General features: G+C 37.8%; 1 protein-coding gene across 2 annotated transcripts in view; it reads right to left on the reverse strand.

Annotated features, from left to right (window-relative positions):
* The window catches only part of LOC150078114 (endosome/lysosome-associated apoptosis and autophagy regulator family member 2-like), a 425,663-nt gene that overhangs the window by 91,973 nt on the left and 314,659 nt on the right, over positions 1–19,031 (reverse strand). For both annotated transcript variants that reach the window (XM_090385427.1, XM_090385428.1), the window contains exon 18: positions 8,709–8,895. In XM_090385427.1, the coding sequence (XP_090241553.1) occupies positions 8,709–8,895 (187 nt within the window). The remainder of the gene's footprint in view (positions 1–8,708; positions 8,896–19,031) is intronic.

The following is a 19,031-nucleotide window of genomic DNA, read 5'->3' on the forward strand; positions in this document are numbered from 1 at the left end:
CTAGATGGTCCTGCATTACTTCTTTAACCAGTAACTATTATTTTACATGGAATAAGTATTTGGCTTATAACACACTTCTGCCATCATTTTTGTTTTTCCAGTGCTGCGAACAGAACCAGTCACATCGAACTGACTCAACATTGCACTAACCACCCATGTTGTCTGAATGCGCTGCCTTAGATTTAATATGCTTCTTAACTAAGGGCACATCCCCCCCCCTTCTGTCCTGAATGTCTTTTCCATACATCTTGTACTCCCAATATTCAAATTCTGCATCCTTTATGTCTGTGTGACACCACATCCCTGATATCCTCAAAATGTTTGTGTTTGACAACTTAATCAGTACTTCAAATTCATCAAATTTATTTACTATGATCCTAGCATTCGTATACATGCAAGCATTCCTATGTCTGTTCCTACTTACATGGACTATGTTAGTTATCCTAACATAGTCCAGGTAAGGATAATTAACACAGTCAAATTTAACATGTAAGACATGTTAGTTGTGTGAGTAAACTTACATAACTAACAAAAGTAATACATGTTAGTTATGTATGTAAAGTAACAAATTAATTGTGTCACTCTTTGACCCCCCCTTTGTGAATCAGGGATTCATTTGCACATCTCCAGTCCACAGGGATGCTCTCGTAATTATTGGCTAACAGTTTGCTTACCACATTTGCTACCTCCTTTACTATAATTGGACAGATCTCATCCATAAGGTGTGCCTTTCTTATTTTTAACTTCAACAATTTCACTTTCCTCTCTGTTATTATAAAATCATTTAACTCTGTTAGAGTTTGATAAAATACTGCCATCTACTTCCCTAAAGAATTCCTCATGTGTGTATGTAGATGAAAAATACTTATTGAGGTTGTCATCAAACTGAGCATTAACAGTTGAACCATCGATATCAAGTGGATCAATGTGATTCAACCTCTTCCTTTTACTGTTAATATAAGTAAAGAAGTCTTTGCTGCTTTTCTTGGATTTATTTTCCAGAGATTTCTCATAATCTTCTTTGGCTTGCTAACCTCCTTTTTTGACTTGATTGCAAACTAGTTTATATCTTCCGAAGGCTTCTGTATCAACTGATAATTGATATGCATCCCGTTCATTTTTATTCTCCGCCATGTGTCTCAACAGTTTATTTGACATTAATTTAGGTCTAAAACTTGAAAACAGTATTGCTTAGTTTCTATGAAAACCTAGCAGCTTCTATGATTATTTCCCTGAATGCTTCCCATTTAGAATTGGCTAACAGTAACATCATCAGTTGGTCCCACTGTACAGAATTTAAAAACTGTCTTACACCACTGTAGTCTGCTTAACGAAAGCAAAAATCATTCCTTTTCCCTTGATGATAGTTACATCTTTATGTAAATCCCACATAAGTACAATGTGATCACTGTTGCCTAGTGGTTCGCGCCTCCGGTGGGTAGGAGCAGCAGTGGGTAGGAGGTGGGTAGGAGCAGCCAGGTGGGTAGGAGCAGCAGTGCTACACACCAGGTGGTTAGACTGGGGTTCGAGCCTATGACGACCAAATACAGAGGATGCGGAAAGGTCAGGGAATGACCACCGCATATCCCCGGAGCAATATGGTCTTAGTTGCTAATGCTCCTAAAAACCAAATAACAAACAAACAAACAAACAAACAGCCTAGTGGTTCTTTTATCTTCAGATTCTGCTGATAACACTGAACAACAAATTTTGGTCGTATCTTGTTACGGGCATGAAACAAGATATGAAAGTAAGTTTACTTTATAGATTATACGGCACTAAATACAGAAATAGTCCTTAAAATGGCAGATTGGCTCTTGTTTTTGAAAAAAGTAGTTTTTCATATTTATACAAGGTACTTTTTTTTTTTTTTATTTATATGGCAGTAAGATGTAGCTACAAACATACCTGGGACCTTTTTGCTTTTCACTGGTATTCAGCTTCGGGAGCATCCCTTTTCACCATCCAGCAATATTTGGCTAACATGGCAGAACTCCATTTGCTTTTGTACAAATATGTTTCTTCCATTGCTGCAATGTCTTGATGGAAGTGCTAACCATTTTCGTCGCTGATGGCACCGCGGTTTGGCTAGAAGTCCAGATGTGAGTGCAAGAATGCATCTTCAATGACATGTTGCACCCCAGTTTTTCATAAGAAGTAATGAGATCTTCCCCAAGCTGCCTGTAGTTGCCAGCTCTAACATTTCCTAGAAAACCAATCGAAACATTTCGAAACGCTTTCCATGCTGATTTCTTGCTATGACTAAGGACACATTCGAACTGCTCATCTTTGAAAAGTTGCCTTACTTGTGGACCAATGGAAATGCCTGCCTTAATTTTCTCTGTAAAAAGTCTTGGCACCACAGGACCGTTCTTCCCAGGACCGTTCACTTCGAAAGCCTTCATGAAAATCTTCATGAGCCCCAGTCTGATGTGGAGTGGTGGAAGCAAAACTTTATTTGGATCTACTAGAGATTCAAATGCTACATTCTTCTTCATTCCAGGTGTTAATGATTTTCATTGAGGCCAACTCCTCTTCTTGTAGTACATATCCTTGGCACGACTATCCCACTCGCAGAAAAAGCAACGATACTTAGTTTTACCTTTTAATTACCTTTAAATCACCACATATCCACCACTCATACTTCTGATAGTGTAAACCTAAGAGAATGTTCTCCATGTTTGCATATGTTTCTTTTTTGTGGATGGCATATGCAAGTGGTGTTGAAGGCAGCATATTTCCATTGTGTTAAAACACAGCCTTAAGGCTAACCTTAGATGCATCTATAAATAGTTGCCATTCTTCGAGAATGTGCCTCATATTCATTGCTGCCATTAGACCATCAACAGTCTTACAAACAGGGAGTTCACCTTCTGTTTGACAGAATTTATCATAGTCTATTTCAAATATGAAATGTTGTCACTTTCACAGAATGATCTAAAAGAATCCACCGTTGTAGTCTTGAGGCCAAAAGCTCTGCCTTATTCTTCAGCAGTCTGAGATCCCTGATGAGGCCATTAAGCTCATTTTCTGTGATCTTATATGGTTCAGAAGGATAAAGGTATGGACAAAATGGTGGATCCCTTGACATAGACGGCTGCTGTACTACTTTGTGTATATCAAGTTGATGTTCATCAGTGTCTTCATCTTTATCACAGTGTAAAGAAAAATGGTCAAGTGGTTCAGAAATAGGTAGTACTTCACCACGAGGCATGGGATGAATTGCAGATGGTATATTTGGGTACGTCACTGTCCACTTTTTCTTCACTGTCATCCCTTTTCTAATAGGAGGCACCATACAGAAGTAACAGTCTGTGACGTGATTTGTTGGCTCCCTCCACAGCATGGACACTGCGAAAGGCATAAAAAAAGTCCCTTTCGATTCACCCATGCGTTGAAATTTTGATGAACAGGTAGTGCATCATATGTGTGGATGTCCAGTTCTTGTTGCCTACTTTACACCCAAAGTACAAGAAGTAGATCTTTTTTATGGCTCAAGTTAAGGGACGCTTTCTTGAAGCTAACATGACTCCTCCACACACATAACAAAATTCATCTGAAGTATTCACATAATTACAGGGCATATTAATCTTACACGACACAAAAAGTAGGAATATCACAGAGAACAAATCACCCGGTATTTACCCATGTGAGGATTACTGTAACAGAGTTGAGATACATTTGCCTCACTCTTGCATCACATGATGCAAGAGTGAGGCGACAGTTGCTGATCACATTATAAGAGCGCGGTGGTACTGAGACTGTGGTGTTGGCATGCATTTTGCCGAGAGTCATAGTTGATAATGTAGAGTAACTCACTAATATGACACCCCAACTGTAATTCGAAAACAAAAGCCAATCGACAAATTTTAATGTGATTTTTGTTCAGCAGCATAAAATTAGTCAAGATGGGGTATTTTTGTTTTCGTAACATTTTACATGTTGACTAGTGTAATCAAATTAAAAAACATTGCTCTCTCTAACAAGCTGCTGTAGCAAGCAGTCATCCAATAAGTCCACAAAACCCTTGCTAGTATGTGAATGAACAACCACAAGACAAGTTCCAGTCAACATCTGGAAAGTAAAAATCTCCCACTGTACAACATTCTGATTTACTGGCTCACGCTATTTCTCTGTACAGTTGTTCACTGTACTCATATCACAGTCATTTAGCCTATAACACTCTCCTGCTGTCATTTTTGTTTTCCCAGGGCTGATGTCACACCAGGCTGACTCACTCAACACTGCACTAGCTACCGATGTTGTCTGGACGCACTGCCTTAGATTAAATATGCTTCTTAACTAAGAGTCCCCCCCCCTTCTGTCCTGAATGTCTTTTCCATACATCTTGTACTCCCAATATTAAATTCTGCATCCTTGATGTCCATGCGACACCATGTCTCTGATATCTCCACAATGTTTGAATTTGATGACTTAATCAATATTTTAAATTCATCAAAGTTATTTATTAAGCTCCAAGCATTGGTGTACACAAAAGTATACCTGAATCTGTTCTTACTTACATGGACTACGTTAGTTATCCTAACATAGTCCATGTTCAGATAACTAACAGTCTAATATGTAAGACATGTTAGTTATATAAGTAAACTTATTACTTGTGTTAGTTCTATAAGTAAACTTATATAACTAACACAAGTAATACATATTAGTTATGTAGGTTAACTAACAAAACTAACATATTTTCTATGTTAGGATAACTAATAAGAAATACGTGGACTATGTTAGTTATTCTAACATAGTCCGTGTATTTTCTTGTTCTGTGATGACTCATAGCAACATTTGAAATTCCTGGTACCTTACTTTTGGAGATGCTGCATGTTCAAATAGAAGCTTTGCAAGAGTTCCTTTTATTTCTGCTTGTGGCTATTTTTAATCTATTAGTCTATGTATCCTCCCCCCAAGCTAGTAGTTTTCCAACTGATCTAACATTGCCTCAATAGCATCAGCAAATATTCTTGCACCCTTTCTATTTTAAGTGTATCCTATCCCTGAAGAAGCAGCCTCTCCTATTAACAAGCACAGACCACGCTGAGAAAATTCGACCACATGAGCCTTGCTCCCTCTCTATGGCCAAATTGACTGAAAGGGCTCTCATCATGTACTCCTTCCTATCATGTCTGGGCAGAATTAAACACTTTCAATTTTAACCCTAACTTGTGACTTTTTCTCAACATTACTCTGTACTTGTTAAGCAAGCCCTCAATTCTCCTACTCTCATTGTCATTAGCTTGCCAACATGTGCAACAATTTCACCTTTTGTGCCCTTAAAAGATGATTAACGTCATCAACTTTTGCCTTTGGCAGACATACCTCAGTCCTTTTCCACCTATCCTTTTGTCACAATATATTTCCTGTTACCCTGACAATAATATCACTGAAAATAGATACCTCCTGTGGTACCAGCACATTATGCCTTGGTGTTCCTACTGTATTGCCTAATGTACAAGTGCAAGTTCTGGCTTTGAGGTGAGCAGCTGAGCACTTGATGGGTCCCCAACTTAATTCCTTTGAGGGCATTTATCCTGTTCCTCAAGCTCTCATAAATGCCCATCAGAACACTGAGTTTACACCCAATATCACCACACATTTTACATCGAACACACACACAAAGATATGCCCCTTGGCAGTATCATGTCCCGTTTGGGATAGATCCACAAATAATGTTTCCATGCAGGTTTACAATCATTAAATTCAAACACTTCATTGAATGTATGTGAATTAGGTTATTAGTCAAAGTGATGTACAAGAACTTGTAAAATATAAACTTTAAAATAAATGTGGAAGTTCTAACAGATCAACATCAGATGAACTTTATTTATAGTATATGAACTTGTTTTCTTTTTCCCAAATGATTAAAGGCACAAATTTTTGCAAGGGCCGCGACATAATACATTCTGTCGAGCCAGTCATAAACATAACATGAGCATATGAGGCCAGGTGGAAACAGTCCTGGATGTCCTTTTAATCCATAAGCCTGTGTGAGTGGACTTCAGATAATGCCACAGTCAGCAGATGAGAAGATTAAAATCATGGGACTGTCCTGGTCATGTGGTTATAAAAAAAGTCTTACTAAATACAATCTCTAAACTGTAGGAATTTAGTATATTATGCTTTTATAATGGGACATTACCAGTAATTCCAACAGCATGGTATGGTTCACTGTAATCGTGTATACACAAAAGCCTTCTTAAATATGGCTTCTATACTGCCTCCTCATAAAGTTAAAAAGTTCTCTCAGCAGGCCTCTTCTTCTGAAATAAACTCATATAACAATCACCTTGAGCAGTGTTTCTCAAACTGTTTCCACGGAACACTAGCATTCCATGAGTGGACATGAACATTCCATGATGTGAACAAGTGTTCCGCAAAAAATCGTAATTAATAATTAAAAAAATAAAATAAATAAATTTTGCATATTTGTAGCAGACACCACTTTTGTATCATAATAATTTTTAACATTATTTTTTTTTTGGTTATTAACCCCTCCATGGATTATCCCGAGATATCTCGTTTCTAGTTTTAAAATTTATATGGAACTACACAAAATATCTCGGGATACAATAATACCCAAAGCAAACAATAATACCTCCAAATTTACGATTGAAACTTGTTTTCTTGGGCATTTATCTGGCTAATTTTGCATTAGCCAGATATATCCCGAGATTTCTCGGGATTTTCTTATGCCTGGCAACAGACAACTGGCTTTCATTTTACTTATATTTACTTATTGTACAGCAATGTCAGAACAGTAGTGCGCATTTCTATGTGCTGCCAGTAAGCAAAATAAAATTTACCATCCTAAATGCTGAATACTGATAAGCCTAAAACCAATTAGAAAACAATAGTGAAAAATATTTCAGCACCATCTTGAACTGCAGCTAATTAGAGACGCCTACCTCACCTATCCACTTGCGACAGTCATGTGTCAGAATATAGTTAGTTCACGATTATTTCTTGTGGCAGGAAGTTACTGCTTGTGCATTCCACTTGATTATTTATATAATGAGTAGTGAAGAGTGTTTTTCTGTTCTTTTCTTTTAGCTCAAGTGCCAATTTATTAAAAAAATCTGTATAATTGCCACACCTTTTGGCATACACAAGATAACTCGGGATAGCCCAAATGGGTTAATTACTCATGTATTTTCTACTAAAAAAATTATAAAAAACACAAAAAACTATACAATGAGTATTTGCATGATGCATACTTTTAATCTGTAAAATAAAAAAAAGTTGATCCGTTATGGCACATTTTCAGGGGAAAAAAATGTTCCGGGAAGGGGTTAAAATACTGGCATAGACTAATAATCAAATAGACTGCAGAACACTATTTTGGTGGGCTTTTGCATAGAGAAGTATGCATGGAGGTAATGACATCTACGAAAAAGTAGCAATGTAGTGATCTAATATGCCATTTGTATGCGATTTAGCCTGGAGTACACAGATTGAAGGAGAGAGAGGGAAGCAAACTGATCTCATAACTAAACTCACTTCCTTGTTTAAATTTTTTCTTGATAATTATCAGTATTGAGAAATACTACTATTAAAATAAATGACCATGGATTTTTCATTGAAAAAATGAACTTAAAACGAGAAGCAAAGTACTTCTAGTATTCCAACTGTGGTTGATGAAAAGGAACACAATACTGTCACACTTCAAAGTGAGGATGAACAATCACAACCTTTTGTTTCCAAAAAAATCGGAAGTAAAAAAAACAGGAACCAACTAATAAAAGACTAAAACGAAAGTATGATGACAGTTATTTGAATTTCAGCTTTACATGTGTTGGAAATAAAGATGCTTCTGATGCACAGTGAGTCGTACATAAAAAAATATTACAAACAGTTCTTTGGCTCCCACTAAACTTGTGTTTCATTAAGTGTTCTGTAAATATATAAGTGTTCCGTCAATATATTGTGAGATGAAAAGTGTTCGGGGACTAAAAAAGTTTGGGAAACGCTGCCCTATAGGCTGTTCCTGAAAAATGGAATGATGATCTGAAGGTGACAATTCATCCACCTATACTCATGAGGAATTCTGACATGACAGTAGTTCATCACTCCTATAATACAATTCCTGATTATGCATCTTTACGGGATTCCCCGTGTTCATGAACCTATAACATGACAGAGAGAGAGAGAGAGAGAGAGAGAGAGAGAGAGAGACGTATTTGAAATTCTTCTCTAACATGGGTATATATCCCACATAGGAACTCTTAAACTATCTCGACAGCTACTGCCATATTGTTGTTGTTGTTATTGGGTTTTTAGGAGCATTAGCAACTAAGGCCATATTGCTCCGGGAATATGCAGTGGTCATTCCCTGACCTTTCCGCATCCTCCGGAAAGGTCAGGGAATGACCTTTCAGCACTGCTGCTCCTTCGCACCTGGCTACGGAGGCACCCTCTGCCATATTGTATACCAGATATTTTCACAGGAGTTGCTCAGCCAAACACATGGCACAGACAACTTTCTCTGTTTAAAGAATAGCTACACCAGCTAATACAAACCAGATAAGTTATATTACTGCTAATGAAATCAACAATATAATTGATACAGTCACTTAAAAATGTTGTGGAGATATGGTCATTTAAAAGTATCAAGAAACAATTATCTTAAAGTGTTAACTTCATAATATTTTTGATATTTCACACATTATTTCATGAATTTTATATAACAATATTATTACCTGATAATCAAGATCTGAACAAATACGGCAAGCAAGTCGAGTTTCCCAAAGTAAGTGAAAATTGCAACCATCACAGGTTCCATCAGCACAAGAAGAAGGAGAACTTATCTGACCAACACCATGCATACTGCTATCGCAACGAAGTGTAATTGTAGTACTTCGACCATTCTGACAGGCTTGAGTTTTTCTGAGAAAGAAAATTTCTCCACTATATTGTTTTGATTTAAAACTGTTATCTATTTGTGATGAAAACAATATTATTTCAAAATCAACTTCAGAATACGAAACATAATTAACTCACATATCATTTGCATTTAGAGGTGAAATAAATTATCTGTGTAAGGTTTACCTTTCACAGATAAATGAAGGAATAACTATTGCTAGTGCAATAGCAACAGTCAATAGCAATAACATTTTTATATAGTTATAAAAAAGTTACTGCTGTGAAATGAAAACAATGATATAATACATAAAAGACCATTATTATACCATCATACTACACTTAACGTTATGCTTGGCGAGGCAGAAGTACCCAGATGTTTTAACAAATAAAATAATCATAAAATGAAAAAACACAGTAACACAGTGCAACTGCACAGTAACAGTGCAAAAACACAGTGCAACTGCATGACATTCAATGCCCACTAGAGCAAGAGTGGCAGATCCACAATAAACAAAATACAGGAACCTACAAGGATCACTTTTTCAGGAAATATCAAATCAAATGGATGTCCCTATATGAATCACAGCCTTTTAAAATGCACTGCTTGTATGATGCTTATGGAGCAATCGGGTACGGGACATGATATTGCCATAGGGGATGTCTTTGTGTGTGCGCGATGTAAGGAGTGTAAGAAAATCAGGCAACAATTCAACATTGTTATATGAGAGCTTGAAGGACAGGGTGGATGCCCTCGAAGGATCCTAAATCGAGGGGCCCATCACGCTCTCAGCTGCCCACATAAACGCCAGAGCTTGCACTTGATCATCATGCAACACAGCAGCAACCACCAAGGCAGAATACACTGGTCCCACAGGAACTAGTAGTTTTTGGTGACTATGTCAGGGAAACGGGGAACATGGTATGTAAAAAGGATAGGTGGAACAGGACCAGGGTATGTCTGCCAGGGGCAAAAGTTGATGACACTGTACAGTGGATATCATCTTTTAAGGGCACAAAAGGTGATATTGTTGTACACCTTGGCACTAATGATATTAAGAGTAGGAGACCGGCAGAATTACTTAACAAGTACAGGTCACTGTTGAAAAAAAAGCCTTGAATTAGGGTTGAATTCGAAAGTGTCTGCAATTCTGCCCAGACAAGATAGGAGGGAGTATATGATGAGAGCCTTGTCGATCAATTCGGCCCCGGAAAGATTGTGCAAGGCTCAAGGGGTAGAATTTTTTCAGCCTGGTCTGTACTTGTTAACAGGAGAGACTGCTTCTACAGGGATGGGATACACTTAAATAGAAATTGTGCAAGATGCTATCGAAGCAGTGTTAGGTGGGTCAGAAAACTGCTAGCTTGGGGGGATACAAGGACTAATAGATTAACAGTAGCCACTGGCAGAGGTGAAAGTGATTCTTGCACTGCTTCTATTGGAATAAGCAGCAGCCTGGAAAACAAGATGCAGGGTATTTAAGAGACTGCTGGGAGTCACTGCAGTACAAGTAAACACATGGGTTGTGTTAGGGTAGCTAAGAACAGGAACAGGTGCATGTATACTTGCGTGTACACCAATGCTAGAAGTTTGGCAAATAAATTTGATGAAGCTGAGGTATTGCTCAAAACATCAAAGCCAGATATTGTTGGGATATCAGAGATGTGGTGTCACACAGATATAAGGAATGCAGAACTGGAATTTTGGAATTCAATGTGTACAGAAAGGATAGACAGGATAGGAAGGGAGGAGGAGTTATGCTATTAGTTAAGAAACACATAAAATCCAAGAAAATGAAGCCAGTCAACATCGCTGGACAGTGCAGTGTTGAGTCAGTTTGGTGGGACATAAGCATTGGGAGATCAAAACTGAGAGTAGGAGTGTGCTATAGGCCTAATGACTCTGATGTATAATAAGAAACTGTACAGGGAAATATAGTCGGCCAGTAAATCAGAGAGTCTTATAATGGAGAATATTAATTTCCCAGATATTGACTGGAATTTGTGGGTTGGTCACTCACACACTAGCAAGGCTTTTGTGGATTTATTGGATGATTGTTTTCTACATCAACATGTTAGGGAGGCAACTAGAGGGAGTAATACTCTTGATCTGATTATCAGTAGTGTTTCTTCATGCATTAAGAATCTGCAGATAAAGGAACCACTAGGTGGCAGTGATCACAGTATGCTGATGTGGGATTTATCAAGTTAGTTATTTGTTATTTGGAGCATTAGCAACTAAGGCCATATTGCTCCGGGATATGCGGTGGTCATTCCCTGACCTTTCCGCATCCTACGTATTTGGTGGTGATGGGCTCAAACCCCTGTCTAATCAAGAAGCATGTGCAACTCACCACTGCTCCTTCCCACCTGGCTACAGAGGCGACAGGGATTTACTCAGAGGTAACTACCATCAGGGGTAAAGGGAAAGGTTTTCACTTTCATAAAGGCAACTACGATGGTCCGAGACAGTATTCTATACAACTGATGATGTTACCAACAGAAAATTCAAAATGGGATGAATTCAAAGAATTTATCTTGGAAGCTACTAGGTTTTACATACCAACTAAGAAATATTCTTCAAGGTTTAGGCCTAAACGGATGTCAGATGAACTAATGAGACATATGGCAGAGAAGAAAAATGCATGGGATACATATAAATTAATGGGTGACATGGAAGCCTATGATAGATGTTTTGTTTGTTATTTGGTTTTTAGGAGCATTAGCAACTAAGGCCATATTGCTCCAGTGATATGCGGTGGTCATTCCCTGACCTTTCTGCATCCTCCGTATTTGGTGGGCACGGGCTCAAACCCCGGTCTAATCAAGAAGCATGCTACGCACTGCTGCTCCTGCCCACCTGGCTACAGAGGCACCTCCTATGATAGATATAAGCTGGTCTGTAATCAAGTCACAAAGGAGATTAGGTAGGCAAAGGCAGATTATGAGAAATCCTTGATAAAGGATGCAAAGAAAAACAGAAAAGAGTTCTTTACCTATGTAAACTCTAGAAGGAAAGGGATGAATCAGATTGGTCCACTGGATATTGATGGTTCAGCTGTTGATGATCCTGCTCAGGTGGCTAACAAACTAAACAAGTATTTTGCATCTACATTGGCACATGAGGTGTTATTCAGGAAGGGGAATGCCAGAGGGGAGTTAAACTCTGGCAGTCAGCTAGATGATTTAGTAAAAACTGAGAGGAAACTGAAATAGAAATTGTTTAGGATAAACATAAAAAAGGCACCCGGGGTGGATGGGATCTATCCAGTTCTAATAAAGGAGGTAGAAAAGGAAGTAAGCAAACCCTTAGCCATAATTATGAGAGCTTGTTTGGAGTCAGGGGAGGTACCTGTAGACTGGATATGTGCAAATGTGACCCCAATTCACAAAAGATGATCAAAAGCTGACACATTTAATTATAGACCTGTGAGTTTAACTTCTGTTCCAGGAAAATTAATGGAGGCACAGGTTAAAGAAGCCCTGCAGGATCATCTAGACAAGACTTCAGTTATAGCTCGGACACAGCATGGTTTTGTTAAGGGAAAGTCTTGCCTGACCAATTTGATTGGATACTATGATGCAGTCACAAAAGAACTGGATGCAGGGAATAACTTTGATATCATATATTTGGACTTTGGAAAGGCTTTTGATACTGTTGTACGTGGAAGACTGTTGAACAAATTGGAGCAGTGTGGTATTGGAGGCAAATTGCTGCTATGGATAAAGGGGTGGTTGAATGGGAGAAAAAAGAGAGTGGTAATCAATGGACACTGCTCATCATGGACTAATGTTATTAGTGGAGTCCCTCAGGGTTCAGTGTTGGGTCCATTGTTGTTTTCTGTATTTATAAATGATATTGATGAAGGTATATCAGGCTTAATGTCCAAGTTTGCAAACGATACAAAGGTTGGCAGGGTTGTTAAGGACACTACTGATGCTATGCTGCTGCAACAGGATCTGGAAAGGTTGAGCAGATGGGTTTAGAGGTGGCAAATGAAGTTTAACATTGACATATGGGAAACAGTAACCACAGATCAACTCTGTGTTACTACACTGACAGTGGTAGAGAATGAAAAGGACCTGGAGATAATTGTGCAGGCAGATATGAAGTTTTCTGAGCAGTGCAGATGGGCTGCAAGAGTAGCTCATGGTGTCTTGTCAATGATATACAGGAATTTTTCTAGCAGGGTCAAGCCACACTTGAGTACTGTATACAGGTCTGGAGGCCTCATTTCAAGAAGGATGTAGAGCTGCTGGAACGAGTACAGAGAAGGGCAACAAGATTAGTGAATGGAGCAAAGAGTTGCTCTTACGAAGAAGGGCTTAAATTTTGCAAATTACAGTGTCTGGAGACTAGGCAGTGGTGAGGTGATCTGTTAGAGGTGTATAAAGCCTTGAATGGTTTGAGCATGCTGAATGCTGATGGAATTCTTCCTCTTGCTCAGAATAATCACCTGAGAGGGCATAAATTCAAATTGAGGAAAGACAGATAGATGTGTGGAAATTTGCCTTTAGCTAGCGGGTAGTTGGTTGGTGGAACAGACTTCATCCCTTGTTGTGTAAGTTGATAGCCTAAATAAATTTAAGGCTCTGCTGGACAGGTATTTCCTACGAATAGTGGGGTGAAATGGGAGTGGGTTTTGTTTTTTTTTTTTTTTTTTTTTGGCTGATGCTGCATAAGCTTGCTTTCTTGCATCATATGCCTCTACTAATGCTAACGATCTAATTATTTTTGAGAAACACAGAAAGGAATAAACTGAACTCAAAAATGTAAGCATAACATATATACCATGGCCACCACGCTCTGTAGATTAAAATGAGTTACTGTTGATATGAATGTAACTGTCTATTGCATTTACGAGGGCTGTTCAATTAAGAATGATCATAATTTTTCACAAACAACCATATTGCTTTGAAATTTAACCTGTGAAATTTAACACCAAGACCAAGCTGCATCACATAGCAACTGTGCAGTTAACTGGTGCACAAAGTGCAACCTTGGCAGTCGGTCACGGTTATGCCTTTTCAATTTCACCTAAGTAATAATGGACGTGACACACAGGGAACAATATACTGCTCTCAAATTTTGTTTTCAGCTCTAGAAAACATCAATTGAAGCATATGAACTATTAAAAGAAGTTTATGGTAAATCTATGCTTCCATGTAGCACAGCTTGCAGGTGGTTTTTTAAAGAATGTTGAAAGATAGACATGATTAAATCAATAAATCAGTGGTCCTAGAGCTCCAATCGCTGCTGTCACTACAGAAACTATAAACAGTGCTTCTGTAAATGTGAGATTAGATTGCACATAAGAGTAAGACAACTGGCAGAGATGTTGAGAATATCAGCAGGAAGCATGCACACTATTCTCTATGACCATTTGCACATGACAAGTGTTTTTTCATGCTGGGTTCCAAGACTACCAACATCTAAGCAAAAGCAAAAGTCATCTTAGCAAAAGTAAATGAAGAGGCTGCAAGGAACACATTTCTGGTCATCAGAAAAAGTTGTAAAGACATCTGAGGTAATTATCTAATGCACGTCAAAAAATAGCTTCCACCGTGTTTTTTAAAGAACAAGTTAAGTGGGAGAAGACAAGAGTGGTAATCAATAGACACTGCTCTTCGTGGACTAATGTTATTAGTGGAGCTCCCAGGGTTCGGTGTTGGGTCCATTGTTGTTTTCTGTATTTATTAATGATAATGATGAAGGTATTTCAGGATTAATGTCTAAGTTTGCAGATGATACAAAGGGTTGCTAATGACAGTACACTACTGCAATAGGATCTAAAAAAGTTGAGCAGATGGGCTGAGTGGTAGCAACTGAAGTTTAACATTGACAAATGTAAAGTACTACATATTGGTAGCAGTAATCCCAGAGTATGTATCAACTGTGTGGTACTACACTCAAGGGTGCTAGAAAATGAAAAGGACTGTTATTGTTATTTGGCTTTTAGGAGCATTAGCAACTAAGGCCATATTGCTCCGGGATATGCGGTGGTCATTTCCTGACCTTTCCGCATCTTCAGTATTTGGTGGTGACGGGCTCGAACCCCGGTCTAATCAAGAAGCGTGTGCTACGCACTGCTGCTCCTTCCCACCTGGCTACAGAATGAAAAGGACCTGGGGGTAATTGTGCAGTCAGATATTTGTTATTTTTTTTATTATTTTTTTTTTTTTTAGGAGCATTAGCAACTAAGGCCATATTGCTCCGGGGATATGCAGTGGTCATTCCCTGACCTTTCCGCATCCTCCGTATTTGGTGGGCATTGGCTCACACCCCGGTCTAATCAAGAAGTGTGTGCGATGCACTGCTGCTCCTGCCCACCTGGCTATGGAGGTGCCTCTGCAGTCAGATATGAAGTTTTCTGAGCAGTGCAGATGGTCTGCAAGAGTAGCCCATGGTGTCTTGTCAATGATATATAGGAATTATTCTAGCTGGGATAAGGAGGTGATTATCCCCTTGTATAAGGCAATGATCAGACCACACCTTGAGTGTGGTCTGATCATTGCTACTGTATACAGGTCTGGAGGCTTCATTTTAGAAAGGATGTAGAGCTGCTGGAATACAGAGAAGAAAAATAAGGTTAGTGAAGGGAACAAAGGGTTGCTCTTACAAAGAAAGGCTTAGGTTTTTAAAATTAGTGTCTGGAGACTAGACACCTGCAAGGTGATCTGATTCAGGTATAAAAGGCCTTGAATGGTTTGCGCAAGCTCAATGCTGATGGGATTCTACCTCTTGCCCAGATTAATCACCTGAGGGGACTTGAATTCAAATTGAGGAAAGATAGTTGTAGAACAGACGTGCAGAAATTTGCCTTTAGCTAGCAGGTGGTTGATTTGCTGAAACCAAAACTCCATCTGTGGTTGTAGAAGTTGACAGCTTAAATAAATTCAGAACTAGACAAACATTTGGAGTGAATAGATGGGTGAAATGGAAAGGGTTGTTTTTTTTTGTTTTTTTTTTTTGACGATGCTGTATAAGCTTGCTTTCTTGTATCATATGCCTCTACTAATACTAATGCTAAAAAAGCAAGTTCGCATAGATGTTTGTCAGGAGCTAGAATGGATGGCAACTGAAGATGTTTAGGTTCTGCACAAAGTGATAATGGCAGATGAAACATAGCTTCAACATTTAGACCCAAAGAGTAAGTAACAAAGCTCTAAACTTCATGCAGGTGGGTGGATGCTGCATAATGACAATGCAAGACCTCACACTGCTCATTCATCCACCCTACAAGTCCTGACCTTGCACCCTGTGATTTTTTTTTTTTTTTTTTTTTTTAATTGCCAAAGTTCAAAAAGTTGTAAAGACATCTGAGGTAATTATCTACTGCATGTCAAAAAATGGCTTCCACCATGTTTTTAAATAATGACAGAAACGTGTTAAATGCATTTCATTAAATGGAAACTGCTTTGAAAGGAATCAAAACATGGATGATTAATAAAGGTATGTTACGGAAAGAAAAATAAAATAATGATTACTCTTTATTGAACAGCACTCTTAATTCTATCAACCCCATTCTATTTTTTCTTAAATTCGTGTCTTCTGTCCCACTCTTTCTTTTTTAATGTGTATGTTTATGACCTCCCTAAATTGCCTTCATTAAGTTTTAATTTATTCTGTTATTTGGTTTGCTTTAATTGTTGTTGTATGGATGTTGTATGGAGTGGCCCAAGGGCAGCTGTGGCCAAGTCATGCTTTTAGTGGATTAGTCATGTCATTGTTGTATGTTTTAATGAACCTTATTTATTTATTATTATAATTTAGTAACTTATTTATGTTAATATTTTTATTATGATTTGATTTTTAAGGCTAATTTTGCATATTATTGTTTAAGCTTGTTGATTGGTGGATCTAGATTATATAGGGATATCCACTGATGCTTTACCAGATAGCAGTCAATGATAGAAAGATAATCATTTTGGAAATCACAAGGGCTAATGTCCCCAGAAGTAGGTTCCTTGTGGAATCCTTGCCATTATTTTATTTATTGGAACACTGTGATACTCCACCTCTAGTGGATGTGGAAGTGTCTCCCCTTGAACAGGGAGTTGTGCATTTGAACTGATAGAGGTGGGTATCACTTTGTGTTTTTCATTTCATCAAAGATATCATGATATTCAGATTGTAGAAATGCACCTTGCCAAGCATAATCTTAATACTGTATTAGTTGAGCGGTATAATTGTGTTCTTTTTCTGCAATAGTCATTAGCATTGGCAGAGGCACATCATGCAAGAAAGCAAGCTTATACAGCATCAGCCAAAAAAAGAAAAAAAAAACCCTTCCCATTTCACTGATCCATTCATTCCAAATGTTTGTCTAGTTCTGCCTTGAATTTATTTAAGCTATCAAACTTCCACAGCAACAGATGGAAGTTTCTTCCAGCAATCAACTACCCGCTGGCTAAAGGCAAACTTCTGCACATCTATTCTACAACTGTCTTTTATTTTATTATTTTCAGCCACATGGTGGAAGGAAGCCCTTCCACTTTTAATATAAAAGTGCAAGCCATAATTAACAAACTATCTATTTCACATTGTTTTAGATTCACCTGAGTGGTGACTCTCAAAGGCACTTATTCTGCTCTGTTTTTGTGTAATTGACTGCTGTTTTATGACTTTAAATGCAAACTCTTAAATCAGTTCAGCTGACAGGATTGCTATCTGTGGTGAAGTCATCTATTCAGCTCATAACAACATTCTAGACTATGTTAAATGATAAATGTGTCCCATGTTTCCAAATTTTAAAAAAAGAAAAGAAACGGTAGTGTAGCTCATGTCTCTGTGCAAGATTTTTCATTCACTTTGGCTAATGTACTTCTCAAAACTTCATACAATTTGTGCAAAGATCACCGGCATGAAGCAAAAGATTACCTGTTTGTTAACACTGATGGAATCCATTTTAGTGAACCTTTTCCAGAGTATGCATTTGTGTGTATGTTTTTCAGTAATTTCAAGTACACTTCAAATAGTACTTCAAAGTATGCTTCAAATCTTCCATTATATGCTAACTTCTCTTTATGTGTAGTTGTATACACCGTTTAAGATAGAAAGCAACATAAACAAATTTTAAAATCAGAGGAGGAGAATGATATCATGCCTCTTGGCCACTGTTGTTCTATTTTGGCTTTAAAAAAGCCAAAATTTTCTGGAATTCAGATCCATAAGTGTTACATAAAGAAATGTAAAAGATAGTACTACCTTCTAAAATAAATTTCTATTTTTCATAAAAAAGAAATAGTTTTTTTAATGATTTTTTTTGCATTTTTTGAATTATTTTATGATTTTTTACTGGTTTTTTTAAATTTTTAATTTAAATTATTTTTAAAATAAAAAAGCACATACATTTTAAACATTAATATTTAATTAAAAAAATTTAATATTTAAAATATTTTACTCCACAGAGCCCACTGTTAACAAAACTAACTACTCAGGATCCAGATACATTCAAGAAAAACTGACTTCATAAAAGGTTAAACAGACAAGGTTTTGAAATATTGTAGTGGTATTGATATATTTTATGATTGAGGGACAACAATGGCAGAGACTTGTCTCCTTATGTTAGAAGTTACATAAAACAGGAGCCCAAATGCAGACTGTGACATTAAATGGAATTTCAAGATTCCATTAATCTTACAGCTGAAGGATGATCCTTGTAGGTGAGACCTACTAGCCAACTGATCCTGGTTGAACTAACCCAGGTTATTCCATCTTGTTGAAGCAAGGAACAAAGTGATGTGTTAAGGCTGTGTTGCCCAACCACCAGAATCCACCTCCTTTGTAAATTTCCATGGGTTGCAGCACACAGCAAACATGCCAGATCATATGGTGCTAGCCAGGAACCTAGGATGTGAGCAGTGGATCCCAGTAACACTAACATGGAAGACCATTAATATTATTGGGAGAACCCTTGATATATACAGGTGTCCATGTGAAGGATACATAATGAGATAATAGTACAGCAACTCTTTTCTGAGTTTGTTGCTGCCTCAAGAATACCTCCCATTGAACTGTATTACACAAGCTGAGAGAGAGAGAGAAAGAGAGAGAGAGAGAGAGAGAGAGAGAGAGAGAGAGAGAGAGAGAGAGAGAGAGAGAGAGAGAGAGAGAGAGAAAGAGAGAGAGAGAAATCCTCTCATGTAAAGAAGGATCCCTA

The sequence above is a fragment of the Mastigoproctus giganteus genome, chromosome 11, assembly GCF_048544385.1.
Source record: "Mastigoproctus giganteus isolate SK-2022 chromosome 11, ASM4854438v1, whole genome shotgun sequence".
Lineage (NCBI taxonomy): Eukaryota > Metazoa > Arthropoda > Arachnida > Uropygi > Thelyphonidae > Mastigoproctus > Mastigoproctus giganteus.